At 38.4% G+C, this 12,242-nt stretch overlaps 1 protein-coding gene across 4 annotated transcripts in view; it reads right to left on the reverse strand.

The window, feature by feature from the left end:
- Positions 1-12,242, reverse strand: part of uggt1 (UDP-glucose glycoprotein glucosyltransferase 1) — a 59,306-nt gene that overhangs the window by 35,661 nt on the left and 11,403 nt on the right. For all 4 annotated transcript variants that reach the window (XM_073855176.1, XM_073855173.1, XM_073855174.1 and 1 more), the window contains exons 12-18: positions 10,715-10,806; positions 10,382-10,532; positions 10,174-10,293; positions 9,959-10,044; positions 7,116-7,251; positions 6,842-6,973; positions 6,439-6,608 (exon numbers count right to left, since the gene is read on the reverse strand). In XM_073855176.1, the coding sequence (XP_073711277.1) occupies positions 6,439-6,608; positions 6,842-6,973; positions 7,116-7,251; positions 9,959-10,044; positions 10,174-10,293; positions 10,382-10,532; positions 10,715-10,806 (887 nt within the window). The remainder of the gene's footprint in view (positions 1-6,438; positions 6,609-6,841; positions 6,974-7,115; positions 7,252-9,958; positions 10,045-10,173; positions 10,294-10,381; positions 10,533-10,714; positions 10,807-12,242) is intronic.

A 12,242-nucleotide genomic window follows, 5' to 3' on the forward strand; every position in this document is an offset into this window, starting at 1 on the left:
ACAGCTCCGCCTCCTCGGGTCCACAACACACCTTGCCGGAGCTCCGGTCCGTCTCCTTCAGCAACAGGGTTTGGTAAAATATAAAGTGTATAAAGTGTGCAGTATACAAAAAAATGCCAACAAATTATTTCTAAAAGTAGCAATATTTTAAAGAGATAAATGTGGTATAAAGAAAGACATGAGAAAAGTAGAGGTATGCAAAAGAGCACAGTTCAGATATTGTTAATTCAAGCGGTTTTATACACCTTTCAGCTTTGTTTGAATTGACAAGCATTTTATTAGGCACTGTCAAAACATTTTATGATTGATTTACTGATTTATTACAGAAACTTGTTGTCAGAAGCAAAGCTATTGTACTAAGCATCTTTATATGTATGTTTTAAATTTAAAAGTGTTGTAAAAATATATGAGTATTCTCTTATATTAAGAATAACAATATGATACATTTATATTGCGCTAAAATTATTTTGCCATATAAATTATTCTCAACCACCACCAATAAAGTTTTAACATTATTCTTTAGGAAAAAAACGGCGTTTAAACCCGTGGAGCGAACAAGAAAACATATGTTTATATGCTCATTCGGCATATCATATGATATTTTTTATTTAGTTTTACAGTTTTAAAAGTGGCAAAAAAAGTTCTTAAAATCTAACTGGTCTCTGTAAATATAACTGCAGATGACAGCAGATTAGATTCAGTTCACCTACTAAGAAATAGGAGAAGCGATGATTTGTGATTGATTGGGGCTAATAGAATGACTGCCACACTCAAAATACACCAAACCAAATGAGCACTTTATATTACACTAAAGCAACACACAATGTGCAAGTCATGACCATGGCCGGGTTTCCCAAAAGCATCGTAAGGCTAAGTAGATCGTAAAAACGATCGTACGAATCATCTTAGAATTACGGGCTGTTTCCCAAAAGCTTCGTAACGTAAGTTGCACTTGAAAATCATCGTAGATCTACGAATGCTCTGGAGTAATCGTTCATTCATAAGTGCTTTTGGGAAACCGGGCCCAGGCCTTGACGCTTTGTGTGTTCGACTTTAAATGGTGGGGCGCTGACTGGTCGGCGTTTGACATCAGAGTACCGCGAGAGCAAAGGTAAAGTCGGACCATTTTGTAACATTTCGACTTGCTCTCGCGGTACTTTGATGTCTTCGGTGCCGAACTGTCTGCGCAGCGCCACAAAGAAACGCCCTTTGACTCTTTACAGCAGAGTACCAGCAACATGAGAAGTGGTGGCACGCAAAAGGAAGTGAAGGTACGCAGTACGCTAAAATATAAAGTGTCTGTACTGCGAGCACTGGTCTAGTTATTTACATCGTGTGTTGCTCTTTCACCATTGTGCACCCGCGCACTCGCTCTGTAGTTTGTAGCTCGCGCTCCGGCTTCTGTAGCCGTTTCTTAATACAAAGTACAGGAGAGTGGAGCAAAATAAGCCTTTATCTAGGCAACCATACAGATTTGTAGCCGTGTGACCACAAATACAGGTAGCAACCATAATTTATATTTGGCTATGTTAAGGGGAAGGACAAATTAAAGAGTTATGATTAAAGTGATTTTTTTTACAAAAAAAATCCTATCCTATCAAAGTAAAATTTATACATACCAGGTGGTTATGTCAAAGTAGATTTATTCAGGTCTAAATATACCATAAATATTGGTGATAGGCGAATGATTTAGCTAAAGATTAGCCTGAATTACTAAGCTAGGCAGTTTTCCCAAAATGGTGGCTGTGGGGCAAAGTGAACCACCATGAGGCACTGTCTGAAACCACTGAATATGTTTCATTAAAAAAATATATCTGTGTAGTTTCGCACAACTGATTTCTTCATTTTTTAAACATTTTAGAAAACATATCATGCCAAGACATTACAATATTACTACATTTTTATTTTATGCATTTGGCGTTTTGGTCCATACTGAAAAACAAACTTACCACTAAGAAACGTCCATTGACAATCTCCAAACAATAAGTTGTTCCTCAAAATCTGTATTTTCATCTGATACAGACTCAAACATGAGTGGATGACATCAGAGTACCGCGAGAGCGATTGAAACCAACCTCCTCCGCCTTATTTCTCGCGGTACTCTGATGTCATCTGCTTGTCTGCTCTTGCGGCGCTGCGTAAAGTTGACCACACCTAAAAACCGTACTGCTAAACTCGACAGGAATTCTCTGTGTATACCAGCACCTCCTTTATTAATTGTATAGCAGGAAAACTTATTTTTTACTTCTCAGCGTGAAAAATAGCTTGGTTTGGCGTGTGAACTGATTATGTCAAATTAAGTTACCCGATATCCACTTAATTTTAGTTATAGAAATTCATTTAAAATAACTTACAGCGTAGTAGGCCTAGATTTGCGTTTAAACAAAGCAACTGCAAGGTTTTCTTTTGATTCGCTCGCTGAGAGGAGATTAGAATTGGGGGTTGGCAAAGAATTGGCAGACCTGGGGGTGGGTGGTTTTTAATTTCTTGACTTTCTGTGTCAGTGGTAGCTGCTACTAGACGCATTACATTTTGGAATGAACTTCCTTCATGTCGTTTTATTTATACACTGTAAAAAATATTTTCTGAATTTGTAAGTAAAGTTAGCATTAAATATGTATTACAATTTTAAATGAATTTTTGCTTTTATTATAATTATAACTTAAATAACTGTAAAAATATTATGTGTAATTTTTAATGTGTAATATTAAAAATAATATTACACATTTTTTTATCAAAAAGACAAATAACTTGATTCTCATTAATAATAGGCATGGAAAACAAACTTCTAATTTTCAAACCCTCATACAGCTTGTGCCTATCTGCGTTGAACTTGAGAGCGCTGTAAGCGTTTATTGTGTCTTTCAGCACATTACATATATGACCCATTCTGTCTAAATGAGTGGGATGTTTTCAAATACCCTATTAATTAAACATCTAATACGTTTTCTGAGAGTGAAATGATTAATACTAAGATGCATGTCATGTCTGACATCTTGGTTTCGGTTTAAAAACATGCAGGAATTTGAAAATAAAATCCGGAACTTGCTTGATGTTTAAAAAGTTATTAAGAGAGATAAAGTTCGGGACTGATTTATGTTAAAAAGTTATTAAGATCAACAAGACTCGCGCTGACTGACAGATCCGAAACCAACGCACAGACACGCAAGTACCTGCAGACAGAATAGTAAAAAAATCTGTTTTGGCAAGAATTTACGAAAGCATATTAAGCATTACAAAAAACTTGTTAAGCTCATTATTAAATATGTCCATAGCCTACAGCGTTTGCGCGAACAGAACGAATTGTTTAAAAAAAACTCTCTCATTATTCTTCATCTAAATTAATAAATAATCAGATATTCGTTTATAATTTTAAATAACAGTATATCTATTATATCTATTATTTAAAGTCAGTTTTAGTTCAAAACAAGCAAAATTATTTTAAACAAGGTAATTAGAAAGTTGTAATTCAAATGTTTCAGCTGTTATTTACTAACTTTTTTATGTTAATTGCAATTCATGTCATAATAATCTTCAGTATACATTTTGCTTTTAAAATGTTACATTTTCATATTTTTATCTATTTACTTGTTTATTTTATATTCACCTAGATTGACAATGAAGCTGGCTTTAACTTGAAGTAATTTAAAGATCATCTGTGACCGAAGTCACGGAGACACGGAGTTATTAACGAATATTTTATTATCAGAGTGCAGCATTTTATCAAGGTTTTCTGGTCTTGTGTAATTAAATAAAACAAATTTTTACATATATAATTTTTTACAGTTGGATTAAAAGAAGCTTGATATTAGGAGCGTTTTAAAACTAATTCCAAAACATCTCGAGTTTCTAAATAAGGGACGCGCAGAAAATGTCATTCATTCATGTAATTTTATAGATTACACTCATTCACTTAACACACATATTATGCGTGCTTTAAGGGCTTTATAATTTAGCTGTAAACACTTGATTATGTCTGGCCGAATATTTTTTCTGCTATTCGGATGAATTCGTTATTCGTTTTAAAGCCATTATCCGTGCCCTTGCGAATAACGTATTCGGCTTCGGGCACATCCCTAATATATATATTTATTTATTTATGTTTGACGAATGCTTATCAGTACATACTTTTTGGTTTCTTCAACTTTAAAGATGAATATTCTCCTTTAGAGATGGGCAATTTTTTGCAATCACGAAAAAACAAAGAACGGCACACTGCTACTATAGCTCTCAATATTTATTATTTAAAAGACAACGTTTCGACCAAAACGTTGTCTTTTAAATAATAAATATTGAGAGCTATAGTAGCAGTGTGCCGTTCTTTGTTTTTTCGTGATTTAGTGTTTTTGTGATCGAGCACCTGTCTCATAATATTTTTGGATGTGCACATTTCTTATTCAATTTTTTGCAATAGCACATTATATTCAATATATTCAGATTTTTCGCTTATTTAAATGACATGTTCATGTTTTTATGCATGTTTAGATTTGGTGCAATTTCCCAAAGGCTTATAATTAGGAAATACACACAACACGCTTAACTTATATTTTCTTATATTTCTACTTATATTCCTACTGTTCAGTAATGCAGAAAAGCGCAACACAACCATGTTAAAGCTATTAAACGTTCAGATGCAAAAATGAACTAAATGTAAAATTAGATAAATTAGTTAATGATATTGCGTAAATGCGCTCGGTCTCTTCAAAGGTCTTCGCGAGTTATTTTGTTATAAGACTCAGTTATCATACATCACGTCTCTTCTACTGTAAGTACACGGAAAAAAATAAGACAAATGATGCGCGTTTGAGTCGAAATTTTATGAAGAATATGTCACTGTTTATGTAACTGGCAAAGAAAACTTCGCCAACGAAAGGTTTGCCAAAAAAGCCTGCATTTGTATGGCATCAAAGAGTATCTCCTAAACACAGAAAATCCGTGTCATGTTACTTCAATATCATAGAGTATACGCTCAGCATGAAGTTAAGCACACAAATTGTCGTCAGTATGGCCTACATGAAACACGACTGCCATCTACAGGTTTTTGTATTTCCTGCATCCCCCACCGAACCCCCCTTCTGCGGGATCTCGCAGAATTTCGGAAGTCCTCGCGGCATTCTGCTCTCAGAGACGCGCATTTTTAAGGGCCACATCTGTAAGCTAGTTAAACAGAAAAAAATTATAATACTGCTAGGTGTAATTGCAGAGCAAGCTACATAATAATATATTAATACTTCATAGCAGTATACATACTTTCACCCTCTGTATGTTTCTCCTCATCTTTCCTCTTTTAACCTGGGCACTTTGATTGCAATTTTTCTTATCTGTAGTTTATGTGTTGCATTACATCTACGGCTCTGCCTCATATTATGCGGTGTCTCCATTAGAAGCTGTGACTTGTTGATGTGAGTCCCACCGCAGCTCTTCCCTGAGTAACAGCTGATATTCACCCGGAAGTAACAAATCTTCTCTGGACAAACACTACAAAGTCCCAACCAGATTAACTGATCGCATGTTGACACTGATATGATTGACGCGAGGTTTAGATGAGGAATTAAAGTCCGATCAGGCATTCCGTTATCCTCGCAATCACAGAGCGCGCGCGGCTCGTGGCTGCGAGTGCGTAGCAACGCGTGACATCACGCCACGGAGCGCAACTTCCGCTGCCGAGCACTTTAGAAAGTAAGAAACGCCTTGACTCGTTTTAACACGCGTTTGTAAGACGCGACATGTGAACGAACCCTTAAACGTTTAAATTAAAATGAAATGAATATGAAACGAATTATGAAAAGTGAATAAAAATCTTTCTGCGGGCCAGATTATGTTATATTGTTGAAAGGTTCCGCGGGCCGCAGAGAGTGGGAGAGCGGGCCGCAAATGGCCCGCGGGCCGGGAGTTTGAGACCACTGGTCTATGTATATGTGTTGTTTTAATTGATTGACGCATTAGAATTCTACAATGATAGTTTTACAGCGTTTTGTGTTGACTTTACGTCCCGAAGGCAGTCACTCTACGCATCTTCAACAAGCTTGTATGACGAAGAACACAGAAATGCGGATGACATCGCAGTAACGCGAGAGCCGTTCGAAAGCAGACTTCCTTATGGCTTCTCGATTCACTCTCGTGATACTTTGATGTCACCTGCCTGCCTGTCGGTTTTTGCAGCGCAGCATGAACAAACAAATCTAATGTCTGGGATACATGTTTGGATGACGGCGAAGGGCGTGTCTTCAAACAACGTGCGCATACCCCCCCCCTCCCCCCAAAAAATGTTTCCTCATCGAATCTACATGATTCACGTGGGTCACCTTTTTTGGATTCAAAACGGCGAATTTCGCCAAAAGGTGAGGGATTTTCATGCCTGAAATACTCTTTCCACCCCTGGTGACAAGCAATTGTCAGACCACGATGGACCCTCTACTGACAGGTAGATAGGCAGATTCTCCCAGATAGACGGCACGCTGAAAAAAGCTGGTGGTTTCTAGGATTTTGTGCATGACGACTGTCTCCAGCTCATCGGGGTCTAACTGCTCACGTTGTAAAGGCATACCGTTGTATAACACCACGGGCAGAGGACCAACGCCGGTTTGCTCATAATATGCTTTTCCCTCCTGTGGAGACACAGAGATATGACCTCAATAAAAGTTACAGTTATTGGGAGCAAAGGTTGTGCTGACTGAAAATTTTCTGTCACTCAAAAACATTAAAAACATTGATGATAACTGCAAGTGATGATCGCTTTGACAGAAACGCGCGTGTGTGTCAAGAGAGAGAGAGAAAGAGAGAGACTATGTCCTCTGAAATGAAGCACTCTTGAAATATTCATTAAAAAAGTTTCTCTTACTTTTCTGTTTTTGTCATAGGCAGAGTCAGGTCCCAAGATGCTGCTAATCTCTACGTAGGGATATCTTTTCTCCAGCACGCTCACCACATGTTCCACCTTCAGTCGGCCACCACTGGGAACTTTGTTCAGTATCTACAAAGCACAAGATATTTTCACAACACAGTCCCTACAGCTTGTTGCTTAGGGTGTCCAGCAGCAGGAATGCCAACTGCAAGTGAACACCGGTAACCATTACTTTAATGAGCTGTATGAAGCTCTGATGCCGCTGGCTTACTGATATGACAGCATCGAATGCCATCTGGTTGTCCACATCATCAGCAATGTAGTTAAAAGCTCTCAGCAGGGCCACACCAGCATCCTGTTTGCCATCAACATCATCAGAATCGTCCACCACAAACACCAGTCCAATCCTGAGGAAGGAAAGAATCTTTTTAGTACTTTATTTTTTTAAAGTTGCCAGCCAGCACCAGCATTTTTTATGATTTTCACAAAAGTTTAACGCCTTCCAGAAAATGTTCTTCTTTAAATATATAAACATACAATATTTCACATAAAAAAACCCTCTGCTATTCAAACATTTCATCCTACCTTCATTTGTTCTCTTTTTATCACCTCTCAAATATGAGTTTCTTCAAAAATACAAAATTTTGAGCAACAAGCTGAGATAATTACTTTTTCGTGAATGACTTTTGATGGAGATCAGATTCAGAGCGATCCTCAAAACATACACAGAGGCTGCGTCTGAAACCGCATACTGTACAGTAGGTACTGAATGAGATGAAGTACCAACTTACTGACCTTTAAAACAGTAGGTACTGTATATTATAAATCCTGGTAGTATGAATGTGATTTGGACGTACTACATCCTCCATGTTGATACATCACGTGACATTAATCGTCATCATGTCATGATGTCATACCAGCGCGAATACTTTCACATGACGACAGCAAGTCTTCTTCGTTGGGTAACTCCTCTCCTGGGGCATTATAGGATAGTGAGTTTGGTTCCTCATGCTAAACATAGGCAAAGTGTATTTCTGTGCTAAATACACTTTGCCATAGTTCAGAGGTCCCCAACCACGGGGTCGCGACCCAGTACCGGGTCGTGGACAAGTTGCCACCGGGTCGCAAGAACGTCCCGGAATTTTTTTTTATAATAGCCACGTAATAGCTTAATCGGGTATTTTGTACTTTAAGAGCCGACTTCAAATAACATCGATCATTTCCACTGTTGTACAGAGTCGCGCTATCTCTTTTTCTTGGTCTCTCTCTCTCTACCAGCGCATCAGCGATCACATTGCTGTCATAAGAGTTTTGAGCATACAGTACTTCTAAAACACAATCGATCAAAGAATTGCAGAGTTATAACTTTATGAATAATTTGCAAATGTACTTCGCAAAACATGTAAATACGCGGAGACGTTCAACTGTGTGACATGGGCATCGCAAATGACTGAAAAGTAATTATTTTATTCTTCTTTAAAACAACTTCAGAATTATCCAGCGATCGTGGCACCATGATCATAATAAACTATTAATCATATTTTAACGGCTGTGCTTTTAACGTAGGTTTGAAAAGGAACCTAAACTGTCAATCATCATTAAAATCATATGGTAAACGTGAGCCTCTGCGCCCAGCCGCAATTCTTCTGGCATCTCTCCTCCTTCACTGCATTTTTTTTTGTTCTGTTACTTGGACTTGGGGCTCGAGCCCGACCAAGATTCGAGCTGCCTCCGAGAACAGCAAGCCAAGTTCATTTACCATTAATTATTAAGACTAAATGGACAGGTAAACTAGTGAAACAATGAAAGTAAAAAAACAATCCGCCAAAATATGATTTTACACATCTATAGAAAATATACTATAAATAAAGCAATTATTCATTTTCAAGTGCAAGGTTATGTTTATTCCGTTTAAAACGTTATACATTTCAAAAAGAGAATTTTCAGTACTTTGTTTGAACAGCAACTCAGCGACCAACACCCCCCCCCCCTCAACCTCACCCCCTGGTCCGCGGATTTTTTTAAAGCTGGAACCGGTCCGCAGTGTAAAAAAGGTTGGGGACCCCTTGTACAAGTTTCGGAAAGTTTTTTTTTTATACATGAGAGATTCATTTGTAGCAATCTTGCTTTATTAATTTCATGGGCAATTTTCCTGGAAAGCATGCCAAGACATCAACCAAGAACGAGCATGCCCATTAGCGCCTCATTTGAGTCGGCAGCGTTGCACGTGATAGACATCATTTTGGTTTAGACCAAGAATCAACAATGGCACCAAAGTGTGTTTGCGGTACAGCGTTGGAAGTACAGTGGTAGTCCTTATATGGGTACTTCCACAGAATAGCACAACAACCAAGTGCTGACACAAAATCAACGTCACCAAATAAGTGCGTTTTTGTTTGTGAGAGAAATTTAAGCTTGTTCAGCTTCCCAATTAACCCAGCATTACGGAAACAATGGACATAGTTTGTTTATCCGTAGTAGTAGCGGATTAGGTAAAACTGCATTAAATATTTGTGTTTTGTTGTCGCCTAAGTGCATATAATGTAAAACTTTAGATTTTTACCATTTTGGAATCAATTCAGCCAATCTCTGGATCTGGATCTCATTGAATCCGATTAGTCCATGAGCATCGCACAAAAAAAATAACGCAATGATATTACGCAATGCCCGAAAAAAGTCCCCTTGGTAACTTTTAATAGCATGGCACTGTGTAATATCATTGCGCCTTATGCAGCCATGTTACGGCAGCAAAGTCCTTGATAATACCAAAATAGCATGATGCTAATGGTCTAATCCGATTCAATGGATTGTGCTAAGCTATGCTAAAAGTTGTACCGCCAGACCCGGAAATTGGCTAAATGGATTCCAAAAATCAAATGTTTAACTTTAAGGGAGCTGGAAAATTAAACTATTTTCTGAAAAAAGTGGAGTGTCCCTTTAAGAGAGACAGGTGGTCTTCAGCTTACCACTCCAATGTCCATAACATATATGGAGAATTTATACATTGAATTCTTCAGGCTAATAATTATAATAATATTTTTTTATTTGTTGGGTTTTATGGCTTTACTATTTGACAGGAAAGTGGAAAAGACAAGAAAGTAATGTTAGTCTGACCTAAGTGGGATGTTGTTGCTGTAAAACATCTCGGCCACGCTGATCAGCTCAGCCGTGTTCCCGTGTGTCGGGTCCAGAATCATCACCTGTCAAAAGCACACATGCACGCTGTGAAGTGCAGAACTCTGATCTAGACAGCTTTGTGAAGCTTAACATCTACTGATAAAATATAAAAAAAATATGGAGAGGGATCACACAGCGCTCCAGCTTCTCACCAAGTTGTGAAAGTTCTTGCGGATCTGTCGAATGACTCCAGGAAAGGTGGGCCTCAGCAGCTCCTGTACGTTAGAGGGCCAGGACGCATACCGACCATCAGTCTCCAGGTTATTAATCCACTAAAGAGACAGAAACATAGAAGAAATGTGTGAACTAGGCTCTAACTCAAAAATCAGGTACACAAGACTTGCGAAACAAGCGGCTCACGTTAATGGCGGAGCTGCGGATATCCACGGCGTAGTCTGAATCTGATGGCTGGACGTTAAGTTTGAGGATGTCGTGGATATAGGGGGTGTCTATCTGTAGACTGCGTAAACCCTCCATGACCCTTGCCTCGTTCCTCAACACATCAAAGACACTGTAGAGACAGACAACATGGTCAATCGACATACAACATTCAGTATAATTGCTAGGCCACAGCACTGAAAAAGACTTCAAGTTAGTTCTTTATCCAATACGTTTAATAGATTAGTTAGCTTTGCAACCAATCAATGAAACAAACCACTTAATTAGACGAACAAATTCAAATCGACAACTCACCTAAAGATGTCCTGCACATCCAGGTCAATATTAAATCCATTGATAAACAAAGCTGAGTCACCAGGCTGAAGACCCAATGTTCCCTTAAAATACTACAAAAAAACATAACAAAAAGGCGTGTTAGAAACAGCAAATTTATTATAACCTTAAATATCAACAGCCCAAGATTCATAGGCCCATCACAGAGCAGTAGTTGAAAGGTAGGCAATGATCTATAAAAAAGGTTTATTCTTTTAAGCCTTAGGCCACATATTCACGCTTTTATTCCCACACTTTTGTTTGTTATTTGGCACATGCATAAGCACGAGGGAGCTTGTTAGAGAATTTTAAAGAGTCTCTATTCGTCATGTTTCCCAGCATGCAATTACAGTGAGGAATGAGGAGCAGCCTCATTACACGTCCTCATTACGCGAGACAAGAAACTGCTTTAATCACAGAAAGGAAATGACAGAAACAATGAAAGAAATCACTTATAAACTACATTGGTAAAGTTACATCATCTATTTTCTTTTCAGCTAAGAATATATAAAGTCGCTTACTTTTATTCTGATACAAATGAGTTCAAGGAAAAGGAAGAGAGAGGAGCGGGAGAAACCTCTCCATTACATTAACATTGCAAAACCAAAATGGGTATTTGCCAATGAAGTCATTTCCTTTTAGACCACAGGTGTCAAAATCAGTCCAGAAATGCCACATACCTGCTATGTTTGCTCCAATCCTAATCAAACACACTTGTAGCAGCGACTAAAGTTCAATCAGGATTTCTAAAATATGGTGTTTTGGATGAGGGGCAACCTTCCGATCGATCTGATGAAGCCAATACGGAAGTGACTTAAAGGCGCTCTAAGCGATTCTGTGTGATGTCACTTTTTGTTGATGTTTGAACTGTTTTCAAACAAACGGAGCGTAGCTAACTCCTCCCCCTCCCGTCCGTGCTTTCAGGAACGCGCCCAACCCCCACCCTCAAATTCTTCTTGTCGTTTATTGGCTGGAACACTTTGTTATGGTTTCTGTTTGTAGGTTTGGCCACTTTGTTTTTATTGCAGTTTGTGGAGCCTGGGCTGTCTACAGAGATCGCGTTTTTTTACAGTTTGATCAGCGGACAGGCAGCAAGCAGATAGTGAGGAGATGTTTGCTGTATGTAACAAAAAATGTTTTATGGTCTAAAACGCGTGAATTCGCTTAGAACACCTTTAAACTGCAATTCATCGACTGCTAGAGACTGGCTCCAAAAGGAAGTCAATTCCCATAGACCTTTATGTTAAAATGCCCAACTTTACAGTAGAATATAATGTTTACAACCTGGTACAAAAATTGTTTTTGGTCTATATAGCTAATTTTGCCCTTCATGACAACTGTGTGTGTGTGTGTGGGGGGGGGGGGGTTGTAACTCATTTGTTTAAATTAAATTGAGCCTTAGGGCCCTATCATGCACCTGGCGCAATGCAGCTCAATGCGCGATTCAAGTGTTTTTGCTAGTTTCAACCCGGTGCAATGATCATTTTCAAGTTTAGCGTCACGTTGTTTA

This window comes from Misgurnus anguillicaudatus, chromosome 2 (genome assembly GCF_027580225.2).
Source record: "Misgurnus anguillicaudatus chromosome 2, ASM2758022v2, whole genome shotgun sequence".
Taxonomy (NCBI): Eukaryota; Metazoa; Chordata; class Actinopteri; order Cypriniformes; family Cobitidae; genus Misgurnus; species Misgurnus anguillicaudatus.